Source organism: Corvus moneduloides, unplaced genomic scaffold, assembly GCF_009650955.1.
Source record: "Corvus moneduloides isolate bCorMon1 unplaced genomic scaffold, bCorMon1.pri scaffold_106_arrow_ctg1, whole genome shotgun sequence".
NCBI classification, from domain to species: Eukaryota; Metazoa; Chordata; class Aves; order Passeriformes; family Corvidae; genus Corvus; species Corvus moneduloides.
In genome coordinates this window covers 32,542-44,192 of record NW_022436875.1, presented here as the reverse complement: position 1 = coordinate 44,192, position 11,651 = coordinate 32,542, and the positions used below count along the sequence as shown (strand labels likewise).

Sequence of the window (11,651 nt, the reverse complement as noted above, 5' to 3'; positions counted from 1 at the left end):
GGACGAGGAGCTGGACGTGACGGGGCCGGCGCGGCCGGAGCAGCCCCCGGCGCCGCCGCCGCCCGAGCACGACGGCGACGCGCTGCCCTCCATGCAGTTCTTCGTGGTGGGTGCCCTTCCTCCTCGCCCTCGTCGCGTTCATCTTCGTCATCTTCGTCATTTCCATCTTCGTTTCTGTTCGTCTCCATCTTCGTCATCTCCATCTTTGTTTCTGTCATCTTTGTCATCTCCATCTTGATCATCTTAATCTTCGTTATTTCCGTGTCCATCGTCTCCATCTTCATCATCTCCATCTTCATCATCTTCATTTTCGTTATCTCCACCTTCATCATCTCCATCTCCGTCCTCTCCATTTTTATCATGTCCATCTTCATCGTCTGTATCTTCATCATCTCCATCTTCATCGTCTCTGTCTTCATCTCTGTCTTCATCATCTTCGTTTCTATCATCTCCATCTTCATCATCTCCATCTCTGTTGTCTCCATTTTCATCATCTCCATCTTCTTCGTTTGTATTTTCATCATCTTCATCTTCATCATGTCCATTTGTATCATCTTCATCTTCGTTATTTCCATCTTTATCGTTTCCATGTTCATCGTCTTCATCTTCGTCATCTTGATCTTCATTTTTTTCATTTCTATTATCTTTTTCTTCTTATTGTCCATTTCTATCATCTTCATCTTCATCATCTCCATGTTCACCATCTCCATTTTTGTTTCTGTCATCATCTTCATCTTCGTCTCCATCTTCATCATCTTTGCTTTCATCATCTCCATGTTTGTGATCTTCGTGTTCTTCATCTCTGTCTTCATCACTTTCTGCCAAGCTCATCATCTTCGTCTTCATCGTCTTCATCATCTCTATCGTCTTTCCCCGGCCCCATCGCGTTCATGGTCTTCATCCCTGTCACCTCCATCGTCTCCATCTTCATCATCTCCAACTTCATCATCTCTATCTTCGTCATCTCCATCATCTCCATCTTCGTCATCTCCATCTTCATCGTCTGTATCTTCGTCATCTCCATCTTCATCATCTCCATCTTCGTCATCTCCATCTTCATCATCTGTATCTTCATCATCTCCATCTTCGTCATCTTCGTCATCTCCATCTTCGTCGTTTTCATTATCTTCATTATCTGCATGTCCATTATTTCCATCTCCATCATCTCCATCTTCGTCATCTCCATCTTCGTCGTCTGTATTTTCATCATCTTCATCTTCGTCATCTCTATCTTCATTGCCTTCTCCCAACCCCATGCTCATCTTCATCACCTTCCTCACTTCTTCATCCCCAGCGTCTTCCTCATCATCGTCTTCATCCCCTCCTTCATCCCCATCATCTTCCTGGTCTTCTCCATCCTCTGCACCTTCATGGTGTTCTCCATCCTCATCATCTTCACGGTGTCCATCTCCCTTATCTTCATCACCTTCCTCACCTTCTCCGTCCCCATCATCTTCATCATCGCCTTCCTCACCGTTGTCACCTTCTCCGTCATCTTCGTCACCTTCTCCATCACCTTCATCACCTTCTCCATCCCTGTGACCTTCATCCCCATCCCCACCTCGGTCACGTTCCTCACCTTGTTTGTATCCATCATCTTCCTCACCTTTTCCATGTCCATCACCTTCCTCACCTTCTCCTTGTCCATCATCCTCCTCACCTTCTCCATGTCCATCACCTTCCTCACCTTCTCCATGTCCATCACCTTCCTCACCTTCTCCGTGTCCATCATCTTCCTCACCTTCTCCTTGTCCATCATCCTCCTCACCTTCTCCATGTCCATCACCTTCCTCACCTTCTCCTTGTCCATCATCCTCCTCACCTTCTCCATGTCCATCACCTTCCTCACCTTCTCCTTGTCCATCATCTTCCTCACCTTCTCCTTGTCCATCATCCTCCTCACCTTCTCCATGTCCATCACCTTCCTCACCTTCTCCTTGTCCATCATCTTCCTCACCTTCTCCTTGTCCATCATCCTCCTCACCTTCTCCATGTCCATCACCTTCCTCACCTTCTCCATGTCCATCACCTTCCTCACCTTCTCCTTGTCCATCATCCTCCTCACCTTCTCCGTGTCCATCATCTTCCTCACCTTCTCCATGTCCATCACCTTCCTCACCTTCTCCGTGTCCATCACCTTCCTCACCTTCTTCGTGTCCATCACCTTCCTCACCTTCTCCATGTCCATCACCTTCCTCACCTTCTCCGTGTCCATCATCTTCCTCACCTTCTCCATGTCCATCACCTTCCTCACCTTCTCCGTGTCCATCACCTTCCTCACCTTCTTCGTGTCCATCACCTTCCTCACCTTCTCCATGTCCATCACCTTCCTCACCTTCTCCATGTCCATCACCTTCCTCACCTTCTCCGTGTCCATCATCTTCCTCACCTTCTCCTTGTCCATCATCCTCCTCACCTTCTCCATGTCCATCACCTTCCTCACCTTCTCCTTGTCCATCATCCTCCTCACCTTCTCCATGTCCATCACCTTCCTCACCTTCTCCGTGTCCATCACCTTCCTCACCTTCTTCGTGTCCATCACCTTCCTCACCTTCTCCATGTCCATCACCTTCCTCACCTTCTCCATGTCCATCACCTTCCTCACCTTCTCCGTGTCCATCATCTTCCTCACCTTCTCCTTGTCCATCATCCTCCTCACCTTCTCCATGTCCATCACCTTCCTCACCTTCTCCATGTCCATCACCTTCCTCACCTTCTCCGTGTCCATCATCTTCCTCACCTTCTCCTTGTCCATCATCTTCCTCACTTTCTCCATGTCCATCACCTTCCTCACCTTCTCCTTGTCCATCATCTTCCTCACCTTCTCCTTGTCCATCATCCTCCTCACCTTCTCCATGTCCATCACCTTCCTCACCTTCTCCGTGTCCATCATCTTCCTCACCTTCTCCTTGTCCATCATCTTCCTCACCTTCTCCTTGTCCATCATCCTCCTCACCTTCTCCATGTCCATCATCTTCCTCACCTTCTCCTTGTCCATCATCTTCCTCACCTTCTCCATGTCCATCACGTTCCTCACTTTCTCCATGTCCATCACCTTCCTCACCTTCTCCTTGTCCATCATCTTCCTCACCTTCTCCATGTCCATCACCTTCCTCACCTTCTCCATGTCCATCACCTTCCTCACCTTCTCCGTGTCCATCACCTTCCTCACCTTCTCCGTGTCCATCATCTTCCTCACCTTCTCCTTGTCCATCACCTTCCTCACCTTCTCCTTGTCCATCATCCTCCTCACCTTCTCCATGTCCATCACCTTCCTCACCTTCTCCGTGTCCATCACCTTCCTCACCTTCTCCGTGTCCATCATCTTCCTCACCTTCTCCGTGTCCATCACCTTCCTCACCTTCTCCGTGTCCATCACCTTCCTCACCTTCTCCATGTCCATCACCTTCCTCACCTTCTCCTTGTCCATCATCCTCCTCACCTTCTCCATGTCCATCACCTTCCTCACCTTCTCCGTGTCCATCATCTTCCTCACCTTCTCCATGTCCATCACCTTCCTCACCTTCTCCGTGTCCATCATCTTCCTCACCTTCTCCTTGTCCATCATCCTCCTCACCTTCTCCGTGTCCATCATCTTCCTCACCTTCCTCACCTTCCTCCTCCTCCTCGTCCCCAGGAGAACCCGAGCGAGGAAGACGCCGCCATCGTGGACAAGGTCCTGTCCATGCGCGTGGTCAAGAAGGAGGTGAGGCCGGCGGTCACTGCGGCGGTCACCGGGGTGGCCCGAGGTGACCTCCAGGGCCTCCTCCTGACCTTCCTCCCGCCCTCCTCCTCCTCCTCCTCAGCTGCCGTCGGGACAATTGGTGGAGTCCGAGGAGTTCTTCGTCAAGTACAAAAATTAGTAGGTGGCCCTGGGAGGTCCTGGGAGGTCCACGGGGTGGGGAGAGGTCACTCGTGGTCACTCGTGGTCACTCGTGGTCACTCGTGGTCATTCCTGCTCGTTTAAGGTCATTTGTGGTCATTTTGGGGTCATTTAAGGTCGCTTTGGGGTCGGTTTTGGGGGTTTTGGGAGGTGGTGTGGAGTCCAGGAGGAGCCTCGCCCCAGGTGACCTCACCTGGCCACACCTGGGGTCATCCGTGGTCATTTGGGGTCATCCCTGGTCATTTGGGGCTCATTTTTGGTCATTTTGGGGTCATTTTTGGTCATTTTGGGCTTTTTTTTGATCGTTCTGGGTCATTCCGGGTCATTTTGGGGTCATTTTTGAGCGTTTGTGGGGTCAGTCTTGAGGTCAGCTTTTGGTCACTTTGGAGTCATTTCAGGGCATTTTGGGGTCAGGTTTTGGTCATTTTGGGGCATTTTTGATCGTACTGATTGATTTTGGACCCTTTGGGCTCATTTTTGCTTATTTGGACTCTTTTTTGCTCCTTTTGGGCTATTTTGAGTCATTTCTGCTCGCTCTGGGGTAATTTTTGGTCATTCTGGACTCACTTTTGATCCTTTTGGGTCATTTTTGACTCTTTTGGTAGTTCTGCTCATTCCGGGCTCGTTTTTGCTCATCCCGGGCTCGTTTTTGAACATTTTTGGGGTCGTTTTTGGGGTCATTTTTGAGCGCTTTTGGGCTCGTTTTTGAGCATTTTTGGGGTTGTTTTTGAGCACTTTTGGGCTCGTTTTTGAGTGTTTTTGGGCTCATTTTTGAGCATTTTTGGGGTCGTTTGTGAGCATTTTTGGGGTCGTTCTTGAGTGTTTTCGGGATCATTTTTGCTCATTCTGGGCTCGTTTTTGAGCGGTTTTGGGGTCATTTTGAGCAGTTTTGGGGTCATTTTTGAGCGTTTTTGGGGTTGTTTTTGAGCGTTTTTGGGGTCATTTTTGAGCATTATTGGGGTCGTTTTTGAGTGTTTTCGGGGTCGTTTTTGTACGTTTTCGGGCTCGTTTTTGAGCGTTTTCGGGGTCGTTTTGGAGCGTTTTTGGGGTTGTTTTTGAGCATTTTTGGGGTCGTTTTTGAACGTTTTTGGGCTCATTTTTGAGCATTTTTGGGGTCGTTCTTGAGCATTTTGGGGTTGTTTTTGAACATTTTTGGGGTCATTTTTGGGGTCGTTTTTGAGCATTTTCGGGGTCGTTTTTGAGCATTTTCAGGGTCGTTTTTGAACGTTTTTGGGCTCGTTTTTGAGCGTTTTCGGGGTTGTTTTGGAGCGGTTTCGGGGTCCCGGGCTCCCCGGGGTGGGCGGGGCCCTCACCTGTGCCCAGGTGTGACCCCGGCCCCGCCCCCAGCTCGTACCTGCACTGCGAGTGGGCGACCATCGCGCAGCTGGAGAAGGACAAGAGGATCCACCAGAAGCTCAAGCGCTTCAAGACCAAGATGAACCAAATGCGCCACTTCTTCCACGAGGTTCGGGGCGATTTCTGGGGGTTTTGGAAAAAATCGGGGTGTTCTGAGGGGGAAAACGGGGTTTTGGGGGAAAAACCAGGTTTTTTGGGAGGGGAAATTCAGGGTTTTGGGGGAAAAATGGGGATGGGGGGATAATGAGGATTTGGGGGGGAAATGGGAATTTTTGGGGGAAAAATAGGGATTTGGGGGGGAAAAAGCAAAGGTTTGGAAGGAAGAAATGGGGAAGTGGGAAAATGAGGAATTGAGAGGAAAAACATTGTTTTTTGGAAAATCTGAAATTGGTAAAAATCTGGGGGTTTTGGGGAAAAACTGAGATTTGTGGAGGAAAAACGGGCGTTTTGGCGGAAAAAACCAGGGATCTGGGGTAAAAATGAATTTCGGGGAGAAAAACGGGGATTTTGGGGCTTTTTTCCCCAGGATGAAGAGCCCTTCAACCCCGACTACGTGGAGGTCGATCGGATCCTGGACGAGTCCCACAGCGTGGACAAGGACAACGGCGAGGTCGGGGGGCCCCAAAAGTGGGCATTTTCGTGGATTTAGGGGTGGTAGAACCCCAAAATTGGGGTTTTTCATGGCTTTAGGGGTGGAAGAATCCCCAAATTGGGGTATTTTCTTGGATTTAGAGGTGGAAGAACCCCAAAATGGGGATTTTTCGTGGATTTAGGGGTGGTAGAACCCCAAAATAGGTATTTTTCATGGATTTATGGGTGGTAGAACCCCAAAATCGGGATTTTTCATGGATCTAGGGGTGAAATAACCCCAAAATTGGCGTTTTTTGTGGATTCAGGGGTGGTAGAAAACCGAAATGGGGTATTTTCTTGGATTTCGTGGTGTTAGAACCCCAAAACGGGGATTTTTCGTGGATTTCGTGGTGGAAGAACCCCAAAACGGGGATTTTTCGTGGATTTCGTGGTGGTAGAACCCCAAAATGGGGATTTTTGATGGGCTCAGCGCGGGTAGAACCCGAAATTTTGGGTTTTTTCCCTGGATTTCGTGGTGGCAGAACCTCAAAATTGAGGTTCTAGAGAGCAGTCAGTGCCCCCAAATTTTGGTCCCTCGAGGTCAGGGTGTGGTCAGCACCCCCAGACCGCGGTCCTGGCTGACCAGGGCACGGTCACCGCCGGCTGACCGCTGCTGCGGTCACTCTGTCCGCAGCCCGTGGTGTACTACCTGGTCAAGTGGTGCTCGCTGCCCTACGAGGACAGCACCTGGGAGCTGCAGGAGGACGTGGACGAGGCCAAAATCGCCGAATTCCGCCGCATCCAGGCCCGGCACCCCGAGCTGAAGCGCCAGGTGAGCGCCGGCCTCGGCCGGGCGGCCGCGCCCGCGGCCACCGCGGCGCCTCCCGCGGTCACTCCGGGTCACTTCCCGACGTTCCGGGTCGGTTTGGGGTGATTTGGGGTCGATTTTTAACGGTTTTGGTCGTTTTCTAACGTTTCTGGTGGTTTTGGGGTGATTTGTGGGCGTTTTGGGGTCAGTTTCGGGCTGGGTTTGTGGTCACTCCTGGTCATTTTGGGGTTGTTTTTGATCTTTTTGGGGTCATTTTTGATGTCATTCCTGGTTGATTTTGGTGCTGTTTCTGGTCAGTTTTGGGGTCAGGTTTGGGGTCAGTTTCTGGTCATTTTGGGCTCATTTTGGGGTCATTTTTGATCTTTTTGGGGTCATTTTTCCCGTTTTTGACGTTATTCCTGGTCAATTTTAGGGCCATTTCTGGACGTTTTGGGGTCAGTTTTGGGGTCAGTTCCTGGTCATTTTTGGCTCATTCCTGGTCATTTTGGGGTTATTTTTGATGTTTTTGACGTCATTCCTCATCAATTTTGGGGCCATTTCTGGACGTTTTGGGGTCAGTTTGGGGTCAGTTTCTGGTCATTTTGGGGTAATTTTTGATCTTTTCGAGGTCATTTTTCCCCATTTTTGACATCATTCCTGGTCAAATTTGGGGCCATTTCTGGGCATTTTGGGGTCGGTTTCTGGTCATTTTTGGCTCTCTCCTGGCCATTTTGGGGTCATTTTTTCCCATTTTTGATGTCATTCCTGGTCTATTTTGGGGCCGTTTCTGGATGTTTTGTGGTCAGTTTTGGGGTCAGTTTCTGGTCATTTTGGGCTCATTTCTGGTCATTTTGGGGTCATTTTTGATGTTTCTAGAGTAATTTTTTCTCATTTTTGACATCATTTCTGGTCATTTTGGGGTCATTTTTGATCTTTTTTGACGTCATTCCTGGTCAATTTTGGGGCCATTTCTGGTCAGTTTTGGGGTCAGGTTTGGGGTCAGTTTCTGGTCATTTTTGGCTCATTCCTGGTCCTTTTGGGGTCATTTTTGATCCTTCTGGGCTCGTTTTTTTGATGTCTCGGGCTCTTCTTTTGACGTTTTGGGCTCGTTTGTTCACGTTTTCGGGGTTTTGGGGCCTCGCTGACCGCTGTCCCTCCCCCGTCCCCGCCCAGCCGCGCCCCCAGGCCGGGGCCTGGAAGAAGCTGGAGGCGTCGCACGAGTACAAGAACCACAACCAGCTGCGGGAGTACCAACTGGAAGGGGTCAACTGGCTGCTCTTCAACTGGTACAACAGGTGAGGCCGCCTGGTCAGCCTGGCCGGCGCGTCCTGGTGGCCAGCTCTGCCCCTGGGGTCACTTCGTCCTCGTGGCCGTAGCGTTGCGCTGTTTGCGTTGTCCTTGTGGTCATCTTTTCTTTATGGTGGCCTTGTTCTCGTTGCGGTCACTCTGTTGTCGCGGTCAGCTTGTCCTCGCGGTCGCCTTGTCCTTCTGTTCGCTTTGGCCTCGTGGTCATCTCATGCTGATGGTCATCTTCTCTTGGTCACCTGGTCCTACTTGGGGTCACTTTGTCTTGCTGTGTTTGCGCTCTTTGGGGTCATTTTCTTCTGGTCATCTCGTTTTCCTTGGGGTCACCTTCTTCTGGTCACTTTCTCCTCCTTGTGGTCACCTTTTCTTGGTCACCTTCTCCTCCTTGTGGTCATCTTCTCCTCCTTGTGGTCACCTTTTCTTGGTCACCTTCTCCTCCTTGTGGTCACTTTCTCCTCCTTGTGGTTGTTTTCTGCTGGTCACCTTGTTGTCCCTGTGGTTAGTTTTTCTTTCTTACGGTCATTTTCTCCTGGTCACTTTCTCCTCCTTGTGGTCACCTTTTCTCGGTCACCTTCTCCTCCTTGTGGTCACTTTCTCCTCCTTGTGGTCACCTTTTCTTGGTCACCTTTTCCTCCTTGTGGTCGTTTTCTCCTGGTCACTTTCTCCTCCTTGTGGTCACCTTTTCTTGGTCACCTTGTCATCCATGTGGTCACTTTCTCCTCCTTGTGGTCATCTTTTCTTGGTCACCTTCTCCTCCTTGTGGTCACCTTTTCTTGGTCACCTTCTCCTCCTTGTGGTCACTTTCTCCTCCTTGTGGTCATCTTTTCTTGGTCACCTTCTCCTCCTTGTGGTCACTTTCTCCTCCTTGTGGTCATCTTTTCTTGGTCATCTTCTGCTCCTTGTGGTCACTTTCTCCTGGTCACTTTCTCCTCCTTGTGGTCACCTTTTCTTGGTCACCTCCTCCTTGTGGTCATCTTTTCTTGGTCACCTTCTCCTCCTTGTGGTCACCTTTTCTTGGTCACGTTCTCCTCCTTGTGGTCACCTTTTCTTGGTCACCTTCTCCTCCTTGTGGTCACTTTCTCCTGGTTACTTCCTCCTCCTTGTGGTCACCTTTTCTTGGTCATCTTCTCCTCCTTGTGGTCACCTTTTCTTGGTCATCTTCTCCTCCTTGTGGTCACCTTTTCCTGGTCACTTTCTCATCCTCATGGTCACTTTTTTGCCGGTCACTTCTCTTGCTGCTCCCGTTCTCCTCCTGGTCCACACCTGCTCCTCTCATTCCCCTTGTCCTGTCCCTGTCCAGGTTTCTCACCTGTCCCAGGTGTGTCCCAGGTGTGTCCCTCACCTGTCCCTCGGGCAGAGCTGCATCCTGCCGGACGAGAAGGGGCAGGGCAGGGCTGTCCCTTGTCCCCCTTGTGCGTGCCCTGCGTCCCTGCTGTCCCTCACCTGGCCCAGGTGTGTCCCTCACCTGTCCCTCACCTGTCCCTCAGGCAGAACTGCATCCTGGCCGACGAGATGGGGCTGGGCAAGACCATCCAGTCGATCGCCTTCCTGCAGGAGGTGCACGGCGCCGGCGTCCGGGGGCCCTTCCTGGTCATCGCGCCGCTGTCCACCATCACCAACTGGGAGCGCGAGTTCGGCACCTGGACCGGCCTCAACACCATCGTCTACCACGGCAGCCTGGCGTCGCGGCAGATGATCCAGCAGTACGAGATGTACTGCAAGGACACCAAGGTGAGCTCGGTTACCTGTGGGACACACCTGGGCACACCTGGGGCACACCTGGGCACACCTGGGCACACCTGGGGCACACCTGGGCACACCTGTACGGTATCACTGACACACCTGGGCACACCTGGGGCACACCTGGGCACACCTGTACGGTATCACTGACACACCTGGGGCACACCTGGGGCACACCTGGGGCACACCTGGGGCACATCTGGGCACACCTGTACGGTATCACTGACACACCTGGGCACACCTGGGGCACACCTGGGCACACCTGTACGGTATCACTGACACACCTGGGGCACACCTGGGCACACCTGGGGCACACCTGGGCACACCTGTACGGTATCACTGACACACCTGGGGCACACCTGGGCACACCTGTACGGTATCACTGACACACCTGGGCACACCTGGGGCACACCTGGGCACACCTGTACGGTATCACTGACACACCTGGGGCACACCTGGGCACACCTGTACGGTATCACTGACACACCTGGGGCACACCTGGGCACACCTGTACGGTATCACTGACGCACCTGGGCACATCTGTGACACACCTGGGCACACCTGTACGGTATCACTGACACACCTGGGGCACACCTGGGCACACCTGTATGGTATCACTGACACACCTGGGCACACCTGGGGCACACCTGGGCACACCTGTACGGTATCACTGACACACCTGGGCACACCTGTCCCTCACCTGTCCCTCACCTGCCCTCACCTGCCCGCAGGGCCGGCTGATCCCCGGCGCCTACAAGTTCGACGCGCTCATCACCACGTTCGAGATGATCCTGTCCGACTGCCCCGAGCTGCGCGAGATCGAGTGGCGCTGCGTGGTCATCGACGAGGCGCACCGGCTCAAGAACCGCCACTGCAAGCTGCTGGACAGCCTCAAGCACATGGACCTGGTCAGCGCCGCGCGCCCGCGGGGGCCGGGGCCGTCCGCAGGGGGTGGGGGTCATCCTGGGCTCCAGGGGAGCTCACCTGGGTGCACCTGAGCACACCTGGGCACACCTGGGCACACCTGGGTGCACCTGGGTGCACCTGGAGCTCACCTGGGTGTACCTGGAAAAGTTTGGGAGAGGCTTGGGGTCATTCCAAGGTCCGAGGGAGGGTTCTGGGGGCACCTGGAGGTCATTGGGAGAGGTTTGGGGTCCAGGGCATGGACCTGGAGCTCACCTGGAGCTCACCTGGGCACACCTGGGCACACCTGGGCACACTTGGAGCTCACCTGGGCACACCTGGGCACACCTGGACACACCTGGAGCTCACCTGGGCACACCTGGGCACACCTGGGCTCACCTGTGCTCACCTGGCCTCATGCAGGGGATGCTCCTGATGACTCTTGGTCACCCCTGGGATGTCCCAGGTGACCTCTTGGAGGTCCGCGGCCGTTTTTGGTGTCCCCAGGTGTGCTCACCTGCGTTCACCTGCGCTCACCTGCGCTCACCTGCAGGAGCACAAGGTGCTGCTGACGGGGACGCCGCTGCAGAACACGGTGGAGGAGCTCTTCAGCCTCCTGCACTTCCTGGAGCCCGCCCAGTTCCCCTCCGAGGCCGAGTTCCTCAAGGACTTCGGGGACCTCAAAACCGAGGAGCAGGTGAGGGGGGACACCTGGGCACAGCTGGGCACACCTGGCAGGGGTTTCGGCGTCACCTGGGCACATCTGGGAGGGGTTTTGGGGTCACCTGGGCACACCTGGGCGGCGCTGGGAGGTGGGGACAGGGCCAGGAATGTTCAGGTGTTTGAGGTTTGGGGACTCAGTGGTCACCTGGGGGGGGGCTGAGCGGTCACCTGGGGGGCGTGGGGGTCACCTGGGGGTTGTGGGGGTCACCTGGGGGTTGTGGGGGTCACCTGCAGAAGGGTTTGGGCGCTGTGCTGGTCAGCTAGAGGTCTCGGCCGTTGCCTTGTGGTCACTCGTAGAGCTCCGTGGTCACTTGGAGGTCACCTGGAGCTCACTTGGAGCTCACCTGGAGCTCACCTGGAGCT

At 53.1% G+C, this 11,651-nt stretch overlaps 1 protein-coding gene across 1 annotated transcript; it reads left to right on the top strand.

The window, feature by feature from the left end:
• The first annotated feature begins 6 nt into the window (after nt 1-6).
• On the top strand, nt 7-11,448 carry CHD8 (chromodomain helicase DNA binding protein 8). Its single transcript, XM_032097724.1, has 10 exons — nt 7-106; nt 3,638-3,706; nt 3,807-3,862; nt 5,231-5,348; nt 5,766-5,849; nt 6,504-6,641; nt 7,791-7,912; nt 9,410-9,653; nt 10,394-10,570; nt 11,119-11,448. Exons 1-10 carry the CDS (start codon nt 92-94, stop codon nt 11,446-11,448), a joined length of 1,353 nt encoding a protein of 450 aa, XP_031953615.1. The 5' UTR covers nt 7-91.
• Nucleotides 11,449-11,651: the final 203 nt, after the last annotated feature.

Excerpts from the sequence above, each read along its gene's own strand:
- CHD8 (XM_032097724.1), top strand. Across the intron at positions 7,913-9,409 it reads CTCTTCAACTGGTACAACAG|GCAGAACTGCATCCTGGCCG; the intron begins GTGAGGCCGCCT and ends CCTGTCCCTCAG. Across the intron at positions 10,571-11,118 it reads GCCTCAAGCACATGGACCTG|GAGCACAAGGTGCTGCTGAC; the intron begins GTCAGCGCCGCG and ends GCTCACCTGCAG.